The sequence below is a fragment of the Orycteropus afer genome, unplaced genomic scaffold (genome assembly GCF_000298275.1).
Source record: "Orycteropus afer afer isolate SDZICR_OR568_19922 unplaced genomic scaffold, OryAfe1.0 scaffold00047, whole genome shotgun sequence".
Taxonomy (NCBI): Eukaryota; Metazoa; Chordata; class Mammalia; order Tubulidentata; family Orycteropodidae; genus Orycteropus; species Orycteropus afer.
Genome location: NW_006921634.1, coordinates 4042449 through 4067572, shown reverse-complemented (window position 1 = coordinate 4067572; position 25124 = coordinate 4042449). Strand labels below are relative to the sequence as shown.

General features: G+C 39.7%; 1 protein-coding gene across 1 annotated transcript in view; it reads right to left on the bottom strand.

Moving 5' to 3' along the window:
- FAT3 (FAT atypical cadherin 3) overlaps nt 1-10115 on the bottom strand; it is a 722716-nt gene extending 712601 nt beyond the window's left edge. Inside the window, exon 1 of the mRNA XM_042780568.1 lies at nt 6824-10115. Within this exon, the coding sequence (XP_042636502.1) occupies nt 6824-10115 (3292 nt within the window). The remainder of the gene's footprint in view (nt 1-6823) is intronic.
- Nucleotides 10116-25124: the final 15009 nt, after the last annotated feature.

The following is a 25124-nucleotide window of genomic DNA, read 5'->3' as shown; positions in this document are numbered from 1 at the left end:
TATAGGCTGCAGATCGGATGGTGTACCAGTCACTAGGACTAATTGTTTCCATGAATTTTGGTTTTCTTCATTCTGCTTTGCTCTGGATGAGGAGAGACCCATCGTTGCATCTACATGGTAGCTTGCAAGCTTTTAAGATCCCAGTTGCTCCTCGCCAAAGTAGGAGATGGAACAATGTTTTATATAGTATGTTATGCCAATTGAGCTTGATGTCCCCTGTGACTATGATCCCAAGCCTGCAGGGTTCAACGACTCGGTCCCTCTGGGTAGCTGGCGGTGACCAAGCAGTGACCACAACCTTGCCCCTTGTTAGCTCTACTATACACCTGGGAATTCTGATCATTCACATAAACTTATAGGACCACTGCCTGCCAACCCTATATATGTTCTTGGATACACTCCCCATTTCATAGACATACCTAACAGTTCAGCCTGTCCACCCATCTATCCACCCATATACGCATGTTTGCCTTCACTGACAATGCAGTTCTGTATGTGCAAAAGGGTTCATCTTTGTTGTCTCTACCTCTCATGTACCTCTCTATGTCTTTCTCGTAGCATTGCATAATCTTATCTCTTCCTGTTTCTCTGGAGTTCCTGGCTGTTGCAATCACAGTTAATGCTCTTGGCTGTTAATGGAAAGGCTTGTGGTTTGAGTCCACCCAGAGGAACCATGGAAAAAAGGCCTGGCAATCTACAGCCAAAATACCAACCACTGAAAACCCAATGGTGCATGGTTCCTCTCTGACACACAGAGAGTCACCATGATGTGCAATCAATTCAATGACAGCTGGTTGGTTTTTTAGACTAATATTTCTCCAGGGTTACAGTGAATTATGCCAACACACCAGAGTCGCATTACAGAAACTGGAGCTAATACGAATTCCTGGAAAACATCAGTCTTAGAAATATTTTTAAACTTGACATTTGTTATAGAAATATTTACTTAAGGAAAAATATTTTGTAAGTCAGGGTCCTGGCAGAAAGCAGATGGCACAGTCGGGTAACTGAGAAGAGTTTAAATGACAGACTGTTTACAAAGGTGTGGACAAGGTTTATGCAGTACTCTAGGGTTAGTAAGAGCAGGGAGGTGTTACTATCCATCAGTAGAAGGACATAGCCAGCCCACAGTACCCAATATAAGTGAGTGATAGGGATTAACACCCAGACCCAACGCTTGTTCTTCTCTAAGTTCCATTTGTGGACCCAAGAGAAGTTGGAGAGCCAAAGAGCCCACTGATATAACTCAGATAGGTCAACCTTCAGGGTACAGGGCAGAAAGAAGGGTTGTGAGTGATCTGGACAGGCAAAAAGGAGAGATTTTAACACAACACTGAACACAATTATAAAGTTATATTTATTTATGGTTGACATTTGCTGCTTTCAAATAATAGTAATTAGATTTGCAACAATTCATGTGTCTGAGATACTTCTATTGGGTGTCTATTTGAATCCAATCGCACATCAGGTCTCCTAAGCCCTTGGTGATGTTCTATCAAAACATTTGTAATAAAAAGAGCATTTTGTGCTCTAAGTCTGAAAATACTTGCTGAAATCTCCATAGAAAGAAAGGTAAATTACGTTTATTTTCCTTGTACATGTGTTTTTTTGTCTTATGATACCAGATGTGTAAAAACAAGGAAACAACTGTCCCCACCTCAGGGGATGACCGAATGAGACCATCTGCATAAAGCACTTTGCACAGAACTTGGCACATAGTCAGGGTTAATAAATTTTAACTGCTGCCGCCTCCACCACCAAAATCATCATGAGCAGCTGCATTCTGACCTCTCAGACAGATGGGAAAACTTCCCACTATGGAAGGCCTATGTCCTATGCCTGTACCTAAAAAGTGTCACTAGTGTATAGAACATGGTCTCATGCATAGATGGTGCTCAATTAATGCTAGATTAGGAAGACAAGAGTAAGAGTTGTCATATGTTATGTCAGGCTGTATTATTATTCAGAAATGATTTATTTCTGCTTCCTCTTGTAGAAGGAGGAGTCTTCTTTGCCCCTATCGATGTTAAGCTTGGCCCTATGACCTGTTTTGACCAATAGAATGTAGGCTAATTTTGAGCAGACATTTTAAGAGACTATGCAAGTTTCTATCAGCTTTTTTGTGCTCCTGCCTTCCACCTGGAGAACATCACATCCCAGGTAGTAGATGCTATTTGCAGCCTGTGTCCTGAAATGATATGACATGTGGAACAGATCTTGATTCAACCCAAATCCTCAAACAAAGGTACTTCAGCTGTTCCTCCAGACCCAGAAGCAAGGAAAAAAGAAAAAGTTCATTTCTGTAAGCCACTGCGACCTTGTGATTACTATGCAGCAATAACACATATACTAAAAAACAAGGTTAGATGGTATTCTGGAGTGGAAAGGAGTGGGGAGGGCATGAGATTTGCAGGCCATTGCATGTGAGTTCAAAGCTCAGTTCTGCCAACTTCCAGATGTGTGTCTTTGATTAGGCAAGACTCAGTAAACCATACCTTGAAGGATTACTGTGACGATAAGAAATAGTACATGAAAAATAGCTAGCACCATGCCTGGCACATAAACCATATTTGATAAATGGAATAAATAATATAATTAATAATAATGGATGGCCAAAATATTTTCCCAATTTTCCATGATTAATGTGCTGAAAAATATTTATCCCAATTAAATATTTCTTTAATTAACTTTCAGGAAATAAAATGAAGAAATTATTTCTCATATTTCCAGTCACACACACACACACACAAAAAAAAGAAAACTAATGGAAAATCATAGTTTAAAATATACAATGTGCTTTTTCTAAACTTACAGGTCATCTATAATATGAATTCCTGATATGGCAAAGAATAAGAATGCATTCTTTGTAAAGGAGAAATTATAAAATTTCTTCTAGGCTAGTGATGCAAATTGTGATCAAATCCACTGTATCTGGGCACCTCCAGTTAATCCATTTACTGTGCACATTATTAAACATTTATTAAATACCTGTGCATGGTAAAGAATGTCAAAAGTATGATATTTGCTGAGCTCAAAATAAAGTCAAGAACATAGAACCACTAAAACCATCAATGTAATCCCAGTGAACGCAGTATCCCAAAACAGAAGCACCATAATTACTGAAGCACAGAAATAGATTTTAGATCCACTGGGAAGGGACTCAGAAAAAAAATCACCAGTAATGAATTATAAAAGATGTGTTTGGATTGTAAAAACGACTAGAAAAGAAATTATTCTAAACATGGGCTCCATTCTCTGTCATGGAAAAGAAGAAAAAAAATGAATTTACAGAAAAGATGTAATCTTAGGAGCCCAAGAAAATTTAAGGTAGTGTTTTCAAACCACATGCAGAAGAAATGTTTGCTGCGCTCCACTGAAGATTCCTGCACTCTCACTCTAGAGCCACTGACTTAGAATCTTTGGGAACCTGGCCTGGAAATGAGCATTATTAATAAACTCTCGAGGTGATTCATATGCACTCCGAAGTTTGAGAACCTCTAACTAACGCCGACCTTTAAACTTTAATGCAAAACTCCAAAGGTAAGATCCAAACAAGTTCAAGCTATTCTATGCTCAAAGTTCAAATGAAAACAATAAAGTCTGGACTTGAAACTGGGTAACAGCTGCAAGGATAGTCATGCAATCTGCCAGCAGATCAAACCACAATTTTTAGCATTTGGAGGTAAACTGATGGATCCTTCCACAGTAGCATGAACCCAACTGCACACAACAATGGCTTCTCTTGTTGGAGATTCAACTGACAACATTTTCCTCAATCCCAGTATTCCCCTAGCACAAGTCCAAGCAGTTATTCCCCATCATCTTCTTGGGATTGGATGTTAAAATCTTCAAGAATAAGAGGGGAGGAAATCATAGTATTATATGGACAATCAAATCTTCATAAAATAATTCAACACTCAGCCAAAACCATTTTTTCTACAATGTAGATGAAAATGTAGTATTATTTTCTAAGGAATAGAACAGAATGAAATAATAAATGGGAAAGGAAATTGCAACTATATTTGCAAAAATCAAAAAATCCCAAGGGAAGATAAAACAAAACAGTACGTAATGAATGTATATAAAAGAGCATTGGGTTTGGACTGAGCTGTGGGTTCTAGATCCACCATAGCCTCTATTAGATAGAGCTAGCATGGCTTACTTAGCTACTCTCTAAACCAAAGAAGTAAATGTTCAAAGGAAAGAGCTTTTTAAGTCATAAAGCAATGTCAAAATGCCAAAATATAAATGGCATTATTATCACTGATGGCAAATTTCTTTCACATAATCCAGAATATAGCAAAGAAATGCAGAGCAGTGACGTATTTTCTTTAACAAAGGGCAGTGACGTGTTTTCTTTAACAAAGGACATCAAACTTGTGGAGTCAAGAATTACAAGGGCAGTTTCATCACCAGATGAAACTACAGACGCATTCCTAAAATGACACCCTACATGAGAACAGTACAAATGGGGAAAATCTAGGCCATTCTCACCAAATTGTTCCTGCCCTTCACTGCATCAAGCAAGATCAAGGTACAATCTCCAAATCAAAACAACCCAATATAGCCTGATTTAGTCATTTAGATAGTGTTGGTAAATGATTCATCTGGACACTTTCCTGTTGACCTACCGACCCACATCCACCTGACTCCTACTGCTGATCTTGGTCAAGGGAGAGACACAAAAACCAATAAAAATGTGATGCAAAAGGAAGAATGATTGATGGTCAATGCCAGCAGTCAATGAGTCCAGGGTTGTAGGGACTTGACTGCAGTTTGGAGATCAATACTGAATTCAGTTGTACCTAAGAACATTCAAGGAATCACATGCTGTTGTTGTTGCTGTTATGTACTGTGGAGTCGAACCTGACTCATAGTGACCCCCTCTTTGGGTTTCCAAGGCTGTATCACTACAGAAGTAGACTGCCCAACCTTCCTTCCAAGGAGTGGCTGATGGGTTTGAACCGCCAGCCTTCTGGTTAGCAGTCAAGTGCCTTAGGCACTATGCTACCAGAGCTCCTACTTCTCTTTAAATGGGAGATAACATAGTAGAATGCAGTTACTCGGCACTAAGTTTGAAACTTTACCAGTTGCTGTGGAGGTAGAGTTGATTCCAAGTCATGGCGACCCATGCGTGTCACAGTAGAACTGTTCCCCACAGGGTTTTCAATGGCTGAGTTTTCAGAAGTAGATGACTTTCTTATAAGGTATCTTTGGATTGACTAGAACCTTCCACCTTTTAGTTAGAGGTTGAGCATGTTAACAGTTTGTACACCCAAGGACTCAAGTTTGAAAGTAGGCTTCAATTATCTATGTTCTCTGAACCTCAATTCATGAGTTAATGATTGATTATTATTTCTACCTTATGAGGCTATTGAGAGAATTCAACAAGACCTACATATGAAGTCCTTTGTACGGTGGTCGTGCATGTTGTAGTACTCAAAGAAGTCGTTAGTAGTAGTAGTAGTAAAGTCCTAGCACAGAGCAGGCACTCAGTAAAGAGTACCTTCTTTCCTTTTCTGTTATGTGTTTCAAAAATGGAAATATATTCCAAACAAATGACAAAGGATACATAATAAAATACAGTATATGTAGAAATCAGGACCCAATGATCCTGACATTTACATTTTCCTTCATTATGGTTATAGAGACCATTTTACAATGGACACTTGTCATAATTAGAGCTTGGTATGTTCAAAATTACAGTTTAATTTGGAGATGGTATATACAGCTTTATAATTCCTATATAATATTTCATGCAGTTTCTCATATCCTGTTTGTAATATTCTTGATATACAATTAATATCACCTTCCCACGATGTATTCAGAACTGCATTATCCTCATTGTTATCACTGGGAGCAAAGTATCCCATACATGTTGGAGAAAAATGATTTAATGTATGTAAATGTTCCTTGAAAACTGTAAAGTGCCAACATTACCATTCACATGGGAATACAGAAGACACAGCCCTTAATCTTAATATGTCTACAATCTAAAGACGGAGACTAGAGAAATGTGCAGTACTAATAAAGGGACATACATGCACACGTGTCCAGGCAAATGTACATTCAAAGACAAGAAATGACAGTAACTAGCACAGAAAAGACGTCTATGTATCTCTCTCTGATGGAGAGTAAATCAAGAACTGGGGGCAATGAAAATACTGGTGCAATTTTGTTCCTTCTTTAAAAATATTTCCTATAAAAATAATTTTATGAGTAAAATCTTTAAATCAACTTTATAAATATAATCAGAACACACCTCCTCTATTCTGTCATGTATATTACTTGTAAAGGCACATCTCCATACATTATCAAAGCACACACAGAGTGAACGTCTGTTATTCAAGGGTCAATTGTGCCTGTGAAACATGAAAGAGCCAAGCAACTAATGCAATATAACTTCAGCAAAGCATTACTGTAAAGGGAAGGATCTGTATACAAAGCCATTGAAAATCTATTTCACACTTCTAATTTAAAGCCAAGTCAAATGCAACTTACTTTTATTAGGCCTTTGATTTAGGAAGGTCAAGAGTGCAATCAACAGAGGTGACAATTACTTATACTTATCAAAAGATAAGTACTAGTTATCAAAAGATAACCTGAACAATAAAATATTAGGGACTTCCACAGACATCCAAGTGTTTCAGTATAAGCAAGTCTTCTTACAAACCAACATGTTCTAAGAAGCAGCTTTCACTTGTATCATCTCTGCAACAACACAACCTCATTTGTCATTCTGTTTTACTGCCAGAACAGCCTTTCCAATGTTGGACAATTCTAGAGGCAAAAAAAAAATTTTGGAACAAAATGCTAAACTTACCACTCTCATCGTCTATATTAAACCTTCCAAGACCACTGCCATCCCTGATGGAGTACTGGATCTCTCCATCCCTCCCGGAGTCCTCATCTCGGGCAGTCACCTGTAGCACACTTGTTCCAATGCGTGAGTTTTCTTTTACAGATCCAACAACAGCAAAGTCAGGAAAGTAAGGGGTATGGAGATTTTCATTGACATCCACCACTTCCACCTCAACGAATGAAACAGATGACAGAGAGACAGGTCGCCCTTTGTCTTTGGCCCGAACTGTGAGGTTATAGAACTGCTGCTTTTCGTAATCAAGTTCTTTGCTCAAGCGGATGGCACCACTTGCTTTATCAATTTCAAATCTCCCATTATAATCATTGACCAAAGAGTAGCGCACTTGACCCCCCAATCCGAGATCTGGATCATGGGTCTCCAGCCAAGCAATGACTGTGCCAACGGGAAGATCTTCAAGTACCTTCACACTATAGCTACTGGGAATGAAAGCTGGGGAGCAGTCATTGACATCATCCAAATACACCTTGAGAGTGACAACAGAGAATAGTTGCTGACCACTTTCTGATTTGTCCCTGGCTTCTATTTTTAAAGAGTAGTTTGATTTAGATTCCCGGTCCAGTTGGTCAGCTACATAAACAATTCCAGTTGAGCTATTGATGCCAAACTGCTGGGTATCTGTCAAGACTGAGTAAGTCACTTCACCATTGGAACCCAAGTCTTTGTCTCTGGCTTCCACTTGAATAATCTCAGTACCAATACTTGAACTTTCAAGAATGTTAACTGAATAGCTGTCTTGAAGAAAAATTGGGTTATTGTCATTAGCATCCTCCACATTGATGGTCAGCAACCTCCATGAAGACTTCTGTGGATTACCTAAGTCATAGATGGTGATATTAAGAAGATAGAGGTCTGTTTGCTCTCGATCCATGGGCATAAGGACTTTAAGTTGCCCAGTCTCCATATCTATATTAAAGCAGCTGTCTGTATTTCCATCAGCTATTGTAAACAGCACCTTCCCATTGAAGCCAGAGTCAGCGTCATAGGCTTTAATCTTCAAGATGTTAGCACCAACTGGCAAATCCTCCTTCACAGCCACATCAGAAGGAAAAGACTTGTCAAAGTGTGGTCCTTGCCTATTAATTGAATAAAAGTCAAGAAATCCATCTTCCACGTTCAGTTTCCCATTTGCTTTTGCCTTAATGAGCAGTTTCTCTGCCAGCTTTTGAGCCACACGAGTTTCTCTGCAACTGAAACTCTTTGAAGAAACTTTCCCATGTAGGACTGAAATGTTAACAGACATGGGGTCTGCAAAATTCTCTCCATCGGTTGCTGTAATCCTGAGGCCAAAGTTACCATTTTTAATGCCAGAATTCATCAGTGACTTTTTAAGCTGTAAAACACCAGAGTCCGGGTTTAAATAAAAGAAACCAAGTTCATTTCCAGAGATGATTTTGTACTTTACAAGTTCAAGTTCATCAATATCAATTGCTGAGACAGCTGTGATGTGACCCCCAACTGGAAAGTCATATGAAATAACTCCTTGGCAAGCAACTTTTTCAAAGAGAGGGCTGTTGTCATTGACATTTCCTATTCGAATAGTTACATTTACCTCACTTTCATGGCGATATGGCGAACCCCAGTCAGAGGCTCTTACAATAAACCTATAATTTTCTGGACAGGATTCAAAATCCAGTTCTTCAGTTGTGCTAATAACACCTGTAAACTGGTTAATGGCAAATGGTAACCGATTTAGGCTGGCGATACTGTAGGTGATGTACCCATTTTCTCCTTTATCCTTATCAGAAGCTGAAACTGTCAGAACACTCGTTCCCACTGGGACACTTTCATTCACGAAAGCATCATACAGTGGTTGCTGGAATTCTGGGGTATGGTCGTTGGCGTCTTCTATGCCGATGGTAACTTGTGCTTTTAAATCCCCTTCCATGTTTGTCACTCCCAGTTTATAAACCTCCTTCTTAATGGTATTCAGTGACTGTGCTGTGACAATCAGACCAGACCGAGGATTAATTTTAAAGTATTGTGTATCCTCACCAGGAGATAATTTGTATTCCACACCTAGCGGTTCAGGACTTAATTTTACAATAGCAACCATTACACCAGGAGGGGAAAATTCACTAATGCTCACATCATACACTTCTTTTTCAAATCTCACTGGGACAGTGTCTCTTTGGGGATTGGCAACATGGACTATCTTGACTGCTGAAAACTTCTGAGGTGACCCCTTGTCTTTCGCTTGAAGAGTGAGATTGTAGCCATAGGGGAAGCTCTGCCAGTCAACCTGCTTTCTTTCCTTAATCTTGTACTCATTCAGCCATTTCCCTTCCTTAGCCAGGAAAAACTGATCTAGAGGATCCCCAGCCACAATGGACACTGATTCAATCTCTCCATTGGCCCCCTCATCTAGGTCATCAACAGTCACTACAGCATACGTTGGCTCTTTGTCCAATGAGAAAGGAATATGAGTGACTACATGGATAGTTGGGGCATGTTCATTTATCCGTTCAATGTGAACATAAAGCTTTGCAGTACTGCTCACTCCGTTGTTTCCATAGAGTTTCATCCCCCGGTCAACCGCCAAAATCTCCAGATCATACCTATTCTTTTCATCATAATTTAAGCGTCCACTTAAAGAGATGACACCACTTGTGGGGTGAACTGAAAAGAGATCAACTTTGTTTTTAAAGTAGTAGTAGAATTCTCCATTGGAACCAATGTCTGCATCTGTTGCTGTCACCTGGGCGACACTAGTCCTTAGAGGTGTGCTTTCTGCAATTGTAACAGAGTATGTTGTGGGTGAAAACAAAGGTCTCAGATCATTCATATCTAAAACCTGTATACTCACTTTGGTCCATGCTTCTAAATCTTCTCCTCTGACAGAACCTTTAACTATCAATAAATAATTGTCCTGTATTTCCCTGTTCAATATGGCAGAATTGCCACCTTTAGTTCTTATTCGGAGGAAACAGAAGTCTGCAATGATGACTTCCTCTGCTTTGAAAAAGCCTTCCTCGTCTCCAGATACTATTCTGTATTTGATATCCCAGGACAGATCTATCAAGGTGATACCCATTCTACTCTGGCTGTTGACATAGGTCCTTGCTGCCGAGTTCTCATACACAGTAGCATTATAAATGGAATGTGTGAAGTGGAAGCCCAGAGGTCCAGTTCTTGGCAGTGCCTGTGAGACAGTGACCAAAAGCTTGAGAAGCAGGAGAATGAAGCAAGGAGAAGGGGGCCGTGTGCCCACACAGTATCCCATAATTATATCCATCACATCATACTTCCATCCTGGAGGGGGAAAGAAAAGAGAAAAGACAAATTAACCTAGAGAAAGGTGGGAGATGGAATAGGACATATCTAATAAAATTAATATGAATTAATCATGAAACAATGCATTTTCAAAACTTCATTAAAAATCTTTTATTAAAACAGCAATAAAAGAAAAATTATTAACTTTACTGCTACTAGAAGATAAGGAATTAAAAATCAGTAGTGTTTAACTTTATTTTGTTTATTTATTTCTCCAAAAACATTTTTACACTGCTGATTACAGTGTTCATTGGTACAAGATTTCTTCCTTTCTCAAGTTCCATTTAGAAATATGCATTGGAAACCTTAAAAACACACTTATTTTTGACTCAGTAATTGCCTTCTATGTAATTATTCTCAGAAATAATTAAACAAATATTCATTACAGGACCACTGAAAATACAAAAATTTGAAAAGATACTAAATGTTTGTCTGTACATAATCAATTAAATAATTTATGGTACACTTATAAAATGGAATACTATGTAGCCATTAAAAATAATGATAGCTATATGTATTTTCTGTTGTAGAAAAATGTAATGCCAAGTGAACAATGAAGATCATAAAACAATAGGAGCTCTGGTAGCATAGTGGCTAAGGCACTTGACTGCTAACCAGAAGGCTGGCGGTTCAAACCCACCAGACACTCCTCGGAAGGAAGGTTGGGCATTCCTACTTCCGTAGTGATACTGCCTCGGAAACCCAAGGAGGGGTCGCTATGAGTCAGAGGCCGACTCGATGGCAAACAACAACAACAACAACAACAACATGGTGTGATATGATTATTATTCAAGCATCTATATGTAAACTACATATTGCATTTAAAAAGGATAAACTGTGTCATAGAATTAGAAGGCTTATTTGCATTTCCTAGTTTTTCTTCAGGGAGCAATATTTATCAAAGTTCATACAATAACTTATACAATTTATCAAGAAAGATATCATCATCTTTTGCTTTTACTTTAAAATGGTCAAGATTTATGCATGATTCCACCCCACCACTGTAAGCAAAACATTATGTAACAAGCAAAGCCAAGATGATGATCCCTAAGGAGTTACACGAACTCTGTGATATACACGTGTGAACTGTGTGCACTACTCAGAATAAAGGAGATAAGAGCAATTTCGAGCAAGAAAAATCTAAGCAATTACAAGAGGTACCTCCAATTATTTTTATCTGCCACCATTAAATATCCACAGTCTCCACAGCTACGCGACTATGTAGATTAAAAACTAAAAATATTTTCGTATTTTAACCAGCAAAATCTGTCAAGTCTTTAAAATAGCGGCAAAAGACCTATTTAACAAGCAATACTTAAGTTTATTTACGTCCTGATGACTTAAATTTGTTATTGTTATTATTGGTATGTGCCATCAAGTCGGCCCCATCTCATAGTGACCCCTCCTTGGGTTTCCGAGGCAGTTATCACTATGAAAGTAGATTGCCCAACCCTCCTTCCGAGGAGTGGCTGGTGTGTTGGAACCACCAGTGTTTTGGTTAGCAGTCAGATGCCTTAGGCATTATGCCACCAGAGCTCCTACTTAAATTTGTAGAAGGCCCAAATATGGGCTCTTCTGCAAGGCACACTCTGGACCTCTTGAACTCTTTTCTCTCTTCCTCCTTTTCCTCTTCAGGAGAGGGTGGGAAATAAGAGGAAGATTGGATTAAGATGGGGGTGGGAAATGAATCCTTTTGAGGATATACTGTAATTTAGGCATCAATAATAAATGTCAGGCACTTCCCACTGTATTTCATTTACTCCTCACAACAACCTCAAAGAAGAGGTACTCTTTTATCCAACTACAGTTTAGAAAACTGGGCCGGAGAATTGAACCCATTTGGTTGGAACATTGGCCCAACCAATGTCCCTCAGCTTGTAAACAGCAAAGAGCTCAAACCTTGGTGTTTCTTATTCTAAAATATATTTTCTTTTCCACCACACCATCATCCTCTCTAAATTAATGTAGCCAAGATTAAAGTAAATAAAGCCCCCGTGACACATATATGGGGACAATGGTGACTGTGATAGAATTCTCACTGTTCGTGCAGGGGACCCAGGTTCCACTCCCAGCCAATACACCCCATGCACAGGCACCACCCCGTCAGTGGTGGGGTGTGTGCTGCTGTGATGATAAATAAGTTTCGGTGGGGCTTCCAGAGGAAGACAGACTAGGAAGAAAGGCCTGGAAATCTACTTCTAAAAATCAGCCCATAAAAACCTTTCAGACCACAAAGGTCTGATCTGTAACCAGTCACTGGGATGATGTAGGACTGGAAGCCTTTATTCCATGTACATTGCAACTTTTTCTTTTATGACTCCCAACAGCTAACAACAGAGACATATATGGCATAACTTAATTCTATTAAACCAGTTAACAGTTATAATTGATGAAACAGCATAAAACCTATGCAAACTCTCTAATTTGGGGTTCTCTTTTCTGGCTTTAAATTAGTTCCAATTACTGGTTATAAGCTGAAAAATTCCTTATAGAATAACATTTTAAAATATTACAAATATAGCTTATGAAACATTTTCATATCCAACTTTGTCAGGGCAGATATTATTTATTATGCCCCTTTTATAGATGAGGACATGAAAGTTCATTTCCTGAGTGGCAGAGTCTATATTAGAATTAATGCTCTCTATACCCCATAAGGGAGCTCTGGTAGCATAGTGGCTAAGACACTTGCCTGCTAACCAGACGGCTGGCGGTTCAAACCCACCAGCCACTCCTTGGAAGGAAGGTTGGGCAATCCTACTTCCGTAGTAATACTGCCTCGGAAACCCAAGGAGGGGTCGCTATGAGTCGGGTTTGACTCGACGGCACATAACAACAACAACAACATACCCCATAAGCCTTTATCATTTTTTTCCAAATCAGCTACACAGGAGATTCCAAGAAAGCAAAAATGATAAATAGGCATGTGTTTGGTCCCACCTGGAGATGAAATCCGTCCTGCTGCTCTCATCTACTGAAATATAAAGGAAACACTAAGCAGGTAGACAGAAAAAGTAATACAGGGGTTTTATACACAGAAAGAGGAGCTCTAATGGTGAAGTTTTTAAAGCACTTGGCTATTAACCAAAAGATCAGGAGTTCAAATGCACCAGCAGCTCCCCAGAGGGAAAATGTAGCAGGTCTGCTTCCATAAAGATTACAGCCTTAGAAACTGTATGGGGCAGTTTTCAGTCCTACAGTGTCGGTGTGAGTCAGAATTGACTCAATGGCAACAGGTTTTGTTTGTTAGTTAGTTAGTTAGTTTGTTTTAATAGTCAGGCTACACAGCAAAAATGAAAAGCAGGGAGATGGGATAACTAGGTATAAAAGAACCTGAATCTCGAAGTTAATTTTACATACAACTGCTCTGGCTATCTGTCCTTAGGGAACATCTCTGGTGCTATGTGAAGCAGGATGGCTGTGAGGCACTGGCCCAGGGAATCAGGGCAAGAAGGAAACTAGGCAGCTAATAATCCTCCTACTCTAAGTCCCTGGAAAGACAACGTTGGGCTGCAAGTCATTTCAGAGGAAATTTTGTTAGGAAAATGACATATGTTGCTTTTGTGATTATGATAGGTTCAAATGTCCTACCCGGGAGAATGGAGAACTCTGTGGAACCAGTGTGATTGCAGGTGTTTTGTGGAACACACTGTTAGCTGAAAAGGGGAGTGACAACCCCTCTTCAGGGATCAGAGACACAAACGAGCAGGAACTTTCCTAATATCCCATAATCCCCAATGGACTCTTTTATTTCTGCATCTGAAAATGCTCCAAAGCAGAGGCATATTTTTAGGTTCACTGTGAACGTGGTGGAGTGAGACAAGGCTCTTTTAAGGAAATGACCAAAGGCAGTGCTACCGCCCCATTCCACCCCCTTGAAGTAGAAAACTGGGGCTTCTCTCGGTTGGCTCCTAGGAAATCCCAATTCCATTCCTTCCTCATTTTTCACTCACTAGTCTAAACTAAAGAGACTGCTGATGAGAACAGGTTTGCTGCTACTTGCTCAGGGAATCTGAACCTCATGGTCATCAGAGTGCAAAACTGTTTCAAAGGTTAATTCAGTGCATATGAACTTTTTGTGAATGAAGTGCACACAGTCGCTGACTGAAAACCACGCAGAGGTTCCTTAGAAGAAGAGCCTAGAGATGACTTCTGAAAAACCAACCACTGAAAACTCTATGGAGCAGAGTTATACTCTGACACACAGAGGGTTGCCATGAATTGAACCAACTCAACCACAACTGGCTTTGGAACTCTTCTAGTCTATCTGTCCATCCTAGCCTTGAACCCCAACTGAAGGTAACCTGATAGGGGTGGGGCATATTTGTGCATCATTGTATTCCCAGTACCCTATCTACCTACCTACCTACCTACCTATGACATAGGAGGCACAGAATACTGATACGCTGAATAGGACATTAACGTATAAATATAACCAGAGGTCTAGAAGTCTTTAATATGTTCACTTTCCAAATCCCAAAAAATAAGCGTATCTTTTATCACGAAACAGAATCAAGGAGTTACGCAGGCTCAAAGGAATCTTAAAGGTCATCTGGTCCAATCTCCTGAGTTTACAGAAGGAAAACTAAGGCTCATGAAGAGGAAGAGAATCTCCTAATACCTGGGATCAGATCTCCTGGGTTCAGAGCTGGTACCAAACTGAAACCTGTGTCAACTGAATTAGTTCTTTTCTTGATTTACATAACAAGTTTAGAGCCCTGGCTTAGTCCTCATTTTGGAGTGATCTTTTTCTGCCACCTTACTATTCTCTTAGTAATCCTACCTCCTCTAAGTAGTTGACTGTTTATAAGTAAGATTTAAATGTCTTAAGGGAGTATTAATTATACTGCTTTTACCAGCCCTCTGTGAATCTTTCATGCCAAAGAATGCCTTCATAGCATTAAAAAAAAAAAAAAAAAAAAAAAGTCATACAATTTAACTTTTAAAAATTGGTATTTTTGCATATTGAACTTTTCACTCAGCCAGAAAGATGCCCTGCTGGAATTAGTTACTTATAAACTACAATCAATGGGCATAATGCAAATTTAAAATACTTGTAAATAAGCTTAAATGGAATATTACTGTGTACTGTAATTTGGATTTAACTCCAAAAAACTAGGTAGACACTAAACCTGTTGGCTTCAGTTGTTAAAACTATAACATGTCATAAAGTCTACCTTTATTTTCTAAACAAAAAGACCTACCTAAATTGGAAGTTGTCAAAAATGAGATGGAACATACAAAGAGTACAAATTAATTAAAAACCTTTTCCGCTTTCCCATTGATTTAGGATTTAAATGAGTGGTATAATTAATGAATTCTGTAAAAGCTTGCATAGTAAATACTACAGTAAGAGTTTTGGCTTCTTTTTTAGAATGTCAAGACAACTGTTAGGATGTTTTAGAGACACTACTGCTTTTTCCACATTGAAGCCAACCTATGTGTAAAGCCAATATGATAGTTATAGTATTTTAGATGCTCTGCTCATTGATTTATTCCACTGATTCAGAATTAGTTTAAAGAAAGCACTTAGTTCCAACCACAGAGCCGATTTTCTAAAATTTAGTAACGTAATCCATAATTTCTTATATAATCTCCAAAGAGATCATTCAGCTACCAATCTTGGAGACATTTCTTTTGCAGAAGCATTCCTGGCTGTGCCTCTCCGACCTGCCATTCCCACACCTTTAGGGTAGGGTTTAGTTTTATGGGTTCTTACATGGACAGAGGTTTTTTCTATTAGGAGCTCTATTAGGACTGGTTCCACAGAGTTCTCCATTCTCCTGGGTAGGACATTTGAACCTATCATAATCACAAAAGCAACATATGTCATTTTCCTAACAAAATTTCCTCTGAAAGGACTTGCAGCCCAGCGTTGTCTTTCCAGGGACTTAGAGTAGGAGGATTATTAGCTGCCTAGTTTCCTTCTTACCCTGATTCCCTGGGCCAGTGCCCCACAACCATTCTGCTTCACATATTTAGCACCAAAGATGTTCCCTAAGGGCAGATAGCCAGAGCAGTTGCATGTAAAATTAACCTCTGTCCATGTAAGAGGTTTTTCATTTGAAGAAAAAAATACCAGAAACCTCAGTGGCAGTGACCAATTCTCACCAAGACAAGGCCTCTGGCAGGTGTTGACTTTCCAAGCTACCTGGGCTATCTTTGGTAACCAACTAGGGCTGTTTCTGCCATCATTAAACTAGCATTAGTAGGTGAGCCTTGAGAAAAGAAAAAAGGAATCTTGAAAAATATACTATTGTTGTTCCAGCTCTATCTCTTATAAGAGCCTGTTACCCAAACAGACATGGTTTTTGGGAAATGCATTACAATGGGCTGTGTGTGTGTGGCCGGAGTGGGAGACAAAGTCAATACATGGAGAAGCTCCCATTTAAAAGAATCCCTGATAAAGGTGACTTTGCTACAACTGTAAATGAAAGGCCAGTCCTTGCTCAGGTGTATGCTGTAACTGAGACCTCACCTACATAAAGGCATGATAGTATAATGGTTCCAGAATACAGATTCTGGCACCTGACTACCAGGGTTTGAATCCCAGTTCTGCCATTTACTAGCTGTGTAAACTTATTTAGGCAAATAAGGCAACTTATTTAGCTCTCTGTGCCTCAGTTTACTCTTCTATAAAATGAGAACCAAACTCACTGCCATTGAGTCAATTTGACTCATAGCGATTCCTCCTTGAGTTTCTGAGGTGGTATCTCTGTGGAAGTAGATTGCCCAATTGTCCTTCCGAAGAGTGGCTGGTGAGGTTGAACCACCAGCCTTCTGGTTAGCAGTCAGATGCCTTAGGCACTACACCACCAGAGCTCCTAATAGAGTGCATAGCAAACAGAATTAAACTAGTATTATATAATTCTTTGTGAGTATTGTCATTAAAGGATCTCTGGTGGGTGGTTAAAGCACCAAAAGGTCAGCAGTTCAAACTCACCAGCCATCCCATGGAAGAAAGATGAGGCAGTTTGCTACCATAAAGGCTTATAGCCTTGGAAATCCTATGGATCATTTCTACTCTGTCCTGTAGGGTTGCTATGAGTCAAAATCAACTTGATGGAAGTGGGTTGGTTTGTATTGTCAGTAAGTAGCTTTGGTGACACAGTGGTTAAACACCTAGCTGCTACATGAAAAGTCAGTGGTTCAAATCTACCAGCTGCTCCGTGAGAGAAAGATGTGCAGTCTGTTTCAATAAAGATTACAGCATTGGAAATCCTATGCGCAGTTCTACTCAGTCCTATAAGGTCTCTGAGTTGGAATTGACTCTATGGCAATGCATTTGCTTCCTTGGTTTGGTATTATCATTAACTAGGAGTGCCAGGGTGGTACAAAGGGTTAATGTCTTCAGCTGCTAATCAAAAGGCTGCAGGTTCAAGTCCATCCACAGTCACCTTGGAAGAAAAGCCCAGCAATCTACCTCAGAAAAATCAGTCACTGAAATCCCTATGGAGTGGTGTTCTACTCTGACACACATGATGTCACCATGAGTCAGAACTGACTCAACAGCAACTGGTTACTGATGATTGTCACTGATGAAGGGCTTTCTTAAAAAGACAAAACCTGTGGGCCACAAGGTAGAGGAGGAAATTCACAACCTGCTTGGATGCTTTCTCTCTAATTGTTGTTGTTGTCGTTATGTGCCGTCGAGTCAGACCCTACTCATGGCGACCGCTCCTTGGGTTTCCGAGGTGATATCACTACGGAAGTAGATTGCCCAAACTTCCTTCCGAGGAGTGGCTGGTTCTCTCTAATTGTTCAGGAACAGCCATATCAAAGGTAATGGAAAGTATGTCCTTTCTTTCCTCAATGCAAAGAGGATTAATACAGAGTGGTAAAGAGTACAGACCCAAAGGTCGGAGAAACCTGAGTTGAATCCAGGCTTTTCCTCTTACTCACTGGGTGACCTTGGGCTAATATTTTAATCCAAGGAAGTCTAGGTTTCCTTATATTTAAATAAGGATTTTAAGAGTCTCCACTGTCACATAAAAGGCTTAGCATAGTGTCTGGCACTCATTAAGTGTTCAATAAATATTAATTGAGATTATTATTTTTAAGATGTTTACAAGAAGATATACAAAATAAAAAGCAAGTGAAAACTGTATTAAAAATTAAGAGTTGAGATGGGGGTCATCTGCAAAGTAGCTCATCCTAATATGAAAGCCCTTCAACAGATCTTAGATTCATGCCAGGGGTCAGGGTTGGAGCCAGAGGAGGGTAACACATTCATAGTAACATAGGCCAAGGGCTATTACCACAGCTCTGTAATTTATTCCAACTCCCAAATGTACCCTTTAACTTAGGAAACTGTAACTGCATTTGGGAGCTACTCCTCAGACCTGGCATTTCATTCCTGGGGTCTTTTAGCAGGCTTTCTTCAGTGATGATGAGTCCCAGAACAGCCAGATACTGCTAACCCCTATCTTCCAGAGCAGCCTATTCTGATACCGCTAAAATTACCATCCTCATGGTACTACTTTATGTTCTGGGTCTTTGCTCCTGAAATCAGTTATAGACTGTCTGTATGATACACTTGGGAATAAAGTTTTACTCTCTGGCTGATGCTAATGGCTGCCTGAAAGAAAGCAAAATGTTTACTCTGTATTTTTTTAATACCAACCACTGCAGCTAGAGAGTGAATATGGTAATATATTAGGTACTCAGGTCACAAATAATTCATGTCATGCCATTACACAGATTATATAATGATATACTGGGTCACAGTCATGGGACATCACCGAATTTTACAACCAAAAGGACCATAAAATTGTCTAGCTCCACACGCTAGTTTTATAATTGAGCAAACAGACTGAAAAAGGTTAAGTGATTTGGACAAGGTCACACAGTTTGCCAATAAAAAAGCTAAATAAAATTGGGCTTCAGATCTCCATTGTGAATTTGACTCAGATATTGCTACTCCTTCCTTTAAGAACACAGGTCTTACATGTCTACTTCTAAAATTTTACTCATCTTCTAAGGTTCACCCTAAATGTCAGCAACTCTATAAAACCAAAATACACTGCAGTCAAGTAGATTCTGACTCATAGCGACTCTATAGGAAGGAGTATTGTCCCATAGGGTTTCCTAGGCAGTAATTTTTAGAGGAGCAGACCGCTACATCTTTCTTCTATGGAGTGGCTGGAAGGTTCGAGCTGCCAATCTTTCAGTTAGCAGCCAAGCACATGAACCACTGCACAAGCAGGGCTCCTTCAACTCTACAAAGCTATCTCTAATTCCCTATCCCAAAGTAAGCTCCACTCCTTCTAGGACTATGGTTCTCAAAGTTTAGCAGTTTTCAGGATCACTGAACAGCGTGTTGAAGCTAACATTGCTCAGTTCCACCCCCAGTGTTTTTCAACCCATTAGTTTCAGAAGAGGACCCAGAATTTACAATTCTAACAGCATTCCCAACAGATGCTGCTCCTGGGGCCATGCTTTGAGAATCGTTAACATTAAATTTAGCCCACATTTTAGCTATATCTACCACTCTTATCCACCACTCATCCCTCGGTTTGCATGTTGCTGTGATGCTGGAAGCCATGCCAACAGTATTTCAAATACCAACAGGGTCCCCCATGGTGGACAGGTTTCAGCAGAGCTTCCGGACTCAGATATGACCGGGAAGAAATGCCTCCTCAAAGTGGAGTTAACCTTGATGGCATGGATGGAATTAAGCTTTCAGGACCTTCATTTGTTGATGTGGTACAACTAAAAATGAGAATAAATAGTTGTAAACATCTATTAATAATCAGAAAATTTAAAAAAAAAAAAAGATCACTGCCATCGAGTCGTTTCTGACTCACAGCAACCCCTCCTTGGATTTCCAAAGCCATATCTCTATGGAAGTAGATTGGCCCATCTTCTTCCCGAGGAGTGGCTGGTGGGTTTGAACCATCAGACTTCTGGTTAGTAGTCAAATGCCTTAGGCACTATATACCATGAGAGCTCCCAAGTGGAACATGGAACGTTTGAAATATGAAGCTATGAAAATTGGAAGTTGTGAAAAATGAGATGGAATACATAAAGATTGATATCTCAGGCATTATCCACTGCTGTCAAACCAATTCTGACTTTTAGAGACATCATAGGACAGAGAAGAACTGCCCTGTAGGGTTTCTAAGGCTGTAAATCTCTGTTAGCAGACTGCCTTATCTGTTTCTTGCAGAGCAGCTGATGGGTTCAACTCACCAACCTTTTGGTTAACAGCAAAATACTTTAATCCCCCCTTCAAGCTCTGCCAGAGCTCCTTATATTAGGCATTGGTGAGCTGAAATGGACTGGTAATGGCCATTTTGATAGACAAACATATGGTCTACTGCATAACATTCCTCATCAAAAAGAATATTTCGAGATCTACCTGAAGTACAATGCTGTCAGCCATAGCATAATATCCATATGACTATAAAGAAAACCCATTAATAAGACTATTATTAATATTTACATAACATCCACTAATGACAAAGATGATGAAATTAAAAATTTCTCTAAATACTGAAGTCTGAAATTGATCAAACATGCAATCAAAATGTATTGGAAATTACTGGTGATTGGAACGTGAAAGTTGGAAATAAAAAAGAAGGATCAGTTGTGTAAAATATAGGCTTGGTAATATAAACAATGCCAAAGACCACATAATGGAATTTTGCAGAACCAATGACTTATTCATTGCAAAATACCTTTTTTTAACAATATAAATGGCTACTATACATGAGTCTCCTTGGATGCAATTCACAAGAATCACAGCTAAGAAAACACTATGGAATACAGTTCTACTCTGTAACCCATGAGGTCACCCTAAGTAAAAAGAAACTCAAAGAAAAAAGGCTTGGTTTTGTGGCAAAGTGCCTAAAGCATTTGACTGCTAACCAGAAAGCTGGCAGTTCAAACCCACCAGCCACTCTTCGGATGGAAGGCTGGGCAATCTGCTTCCGTAGAGTTACCACCTCGGAAACCCAAGGAGGGGTCACTATGAGTCAGAATCGACTTGATGGCAGTGAGTTTGGTTTTTGGTTTTGGTGGGAATGTTTAACATGCTTGGTGACTAACCTAAAAGCTGGAGGCTTGAGTTCACCTAGAGGTGCATCAGAAGAAAAGCCTGGAGATCTACTTCCAAAAAATCAGCTACTAAAAATCCTATGGAGCACATTTCCCCTCTGACACACATGGGTTTGCCAGGAGTCAGCATCAACTCAACAGCAACTATTTTTTGTCCATGACCAAACTGCTTCAATACTTGACATATACACATATCTCCACATTTCAGCAAAAAATGAGACAATTACTCAAGTTTAAGGAATCCTAGTGGCACAGTGGTTAAAGCACTCAACTGCTAACCAAAAGTTTGGTGGTTCAAACCCACCAACTGTGCCATGAGAGAAAAGGTGTGATAGTCTGCTTCCATAAAGATTTACAGTCTTGAAAATGCTATGGGGCAGTTCTATCCTGTCCTGTAGAGTCACTTTAAGTCAGATGAGTCAACTGACGAGCAGCCATTTTGTTTTGTTTTGTTTTTTTCTTTGTGGCTCCATAGTTTGCTGTGCTTTTTTCCATTTGAAAATAGAGAATTTGCACAGTTCTGTGAGCTACAAAGATCGACACGAAGGGAAGAACATTATTAATGTTGAATAATTACACATGTTGTTGTTGTTATTAGATGCCATCAAGTCAGTTTCAACTCACAGTGACCCAATGTACAAGGGAACCAAACATTGCCCAGTTATCTGCAATCTTCACAACTGTTGCCATCCTTGAGCCCATCATCACAGCCACTCTGTCAATCCATCTTGTTGAGGGTCTTCTCCTTTTTCGCTGACCCTCTACTTTACCAAGCATAATATCCTTCTCCAGGGATTGGTCCATTCTGACATGACCAATGTTCAAGAGAAGTGTGGCCATTCATACATACATTTTCGTATTTCCACTATCTATTTTCAGATAGTCAGAGCTCAAAAGTAGTTTGTCACATCAAAAATAGCCTGAAATGCAAAATCTAAGGGCAAGTTCTTATTTTACTCCTCCTTGGAAAATTCTGTATTTTGAGTCCCTGATTTAAGTAGGGCTTTATAGGCAAGAAGAGTATTTGATTTACAGGGATATGGTATTACCTTCTGTCATTCTGCAGAAGGAAAAATACCCCAAACCAAAGTCCCCCGTTGGTTCTACCAACCGGCCAAGCAGCCCATTACCCAAACTCAACCTTTTTCATTATAATAATACCATAAATTTTAACTTTTTCCAGTGGTGCAAATTTTTCTGTTGTCTAAGAGTGGTCTCTTAGGAGAAAAGTCAGTTAGCATGAAGCAGGCGTAATTCAAGTTGGTTCTGAGAAAAATGGAAGATTCAGGCACACAGAGGCAGTGTTATGAATACCCGCCTTTATTTTCTCCCCAGGTGCTAGAAATATTTCCATACAACACTGGTTAATGTCAAGTATCATTTCATCAGTAAATGCTTCAAATTCAGGGGTAATTCAACCAGGGGCTATCAGAAGGAAAGATTAGCATGTTGTTCAAGGCTTTTAAAAATCACTTCTCCCTCTGGAGAAAGAAAGTTATCACAGAGTAAAAGAAAAAAAAAAACACGTATGAAGAGGATATAATTTACTCCAATGCTTGGCTGTCTGAGAAAATGTTCTAGCAAAATGCATGATTTCAGTTTTTCCTCTGTGGTCCTCACTAACAGAAACCAAACAGTAAATACATTAGTATTCTCTTATGCTAAAAAACCAGAAGGCTGGCAGTTCAAACCCACCAGCCACTCCTCAGAAGGAAGGCTGAGCAATCTACTTCTATAGTGATACCACCTCGGAAACCCAAGGAGGGATCACTATGAGTCAGTCCAACTCAATTGCACGTAACAACAACAACAAAGATAAAAAATAAAAGAAAGAAATGAAACCACAAACCTTTTCCAGTAACAGCATTTACTCAGGAATAACATGGATAACTAACAACAACAAATTGTTGAGAAAGAAAAATGCTGAGACATTATTTAAAGACATCTGTTGGATTTGACAACAACTCTGGTAGCATAGTGCCTAAGGCACTTGACTGCTAACCAGAAGGCTGGTGGTTCAAACCCACCAGCCACTCCTCAGAAGGAAGGTTGGGCAATCCTACTTCCGTAGTGATACTGCCTTGGAAACCCAAAGAGGGGTCGCTATGAGTTGGGGCCGACTCGACGGCATATAACAACAACAACAACGTTGGATTTGAAACAATCAACTTCAATAGTTGGGGGCCAAAAGCAGTTGAGAAGAAAAGCTGCTCTCAAAGCCCTCTCCTTGCTTGCTTTCTGAGACAACACATCTTTACTGCTGGGCCAAACTGTCACCTGTCATATTTCCCAAAGTTAACATTCTTTCAGCCATCCCAATGGCCACACCCCTTTAAAAATGAGTTTCCTTCAGGGAAGTAAGTATTCCATATAATAAAACAGGGAATCAAGAAACTAGAATACAGGGGCGCTTTCTTCACTACCTACTTTCCTGCTGTGATTATATATCTCCTTGGCTTCCAAGGGGAGAATATACAGAAGTGCAGGGCGAGTGCACCGATGGGAGGCCTTAGGCATACACAGAGCTTTAGAGTGCAAATGAGGTAAAAAGCTACCAGAATCCTCTTTTCAAAAGTGCTGAAACTCCAAAGGAAGATATGATAAATGATATAAGTGATACGATTTTTTAGAGAGTCCTAAAGATTGTAGAGGACTGCTAGGGATTCCAATTGAATTCCAAATTTTACCAGGGTTCCACATAAAACACGATCTCACTCTGGATGAAGCGGACCACATGCTCTAGCATGCTGTTTTGGAAATGCCTGTTTGGCTCAATGTCCACCCAAAATGCAAGACAGCAGCACAGAAGCCTGCATCTGCTAGGTGCGAAATTCAGAAGTGCTTGAATGAAGGTATCTACTAAGAAAAGACATATATGCTGGACTATCTACAATAGAATAATATTCTGTGTCTCCTCATAAGGGATGGGGAACAGGACAATGGAGTTAGGGACAAAGCGCAAAAAAGAAACAATGTTATCAGGAAGTGGCTGACACACAAGAAAGGCTTCCAGGCAGCAATCCTGATGAACTCAAAAACAGGAAGAGGCAGTAAAACAGCTTAACACACAGAAGGTAAACATATTGGGGAGAGAGAGAAATTATGATAAAAGAATGGTCAAAAAAAATTATTTGGAAATAAAAACTCAAAATCAAACCTGTTGTCCTCAAGTCAATTCTGACTCTTGACAACCTTATAGGACAGAGCAGAACTGCCCCACAGCTTTCTAAGGTAGTAATCTTTATGGAAACAGACCGCTACATCGTTCTCTGTGGAGCAGCTGGTGGGTTTGAACTGCTGACCTTTCTGTTAGCAGCTGAGCAATTAACCTCTGTGCCACCAGGGTTCCTTTATTTAGAAACAGTTAACACTAAAAGTTCCAAAATTTAAAAATATCTTGGATGTGGGTCAAGAAATGCAGTTGGAAAATTTGCTGATCAGCAATCCTGTCAGTCCCACCTTTTCACACTGTTGTCACTGACAACTGTGTATTAGCAAACAAGGCAAAATGCAAGTTAGTTCCTTCAACTCCCCCATACTTCCCATTAAAGTTATTTATCATTAATTGATGTGTCCACGTCGACATTGCCTGGATTAGTAGTCAGTGCTAATAAGACCAGGGTCCCAGGTTCAATGTCCACATGGGACTACACAGTCTTCTGAAGCTTACTGAGTCACAAAAGGGGCCAAACTACCAATTTAACGTGGACAGTTAAATACCAACAACCTCCATCTCAACTAAAAGCCCAAGGTTGCAAAATCCTAAGTCAGTATGTTCTTGTGTGTTCACTTAAGAAAGTGTATTTCCGGGACGGTTCCGGCAAGATGGCGGACTAGGCAGAAGGACTGCACAGACCCTCTTCAACAAAGAAAAGGGAAACCAATTAACACAGACACAGAAGATAATCTTGGA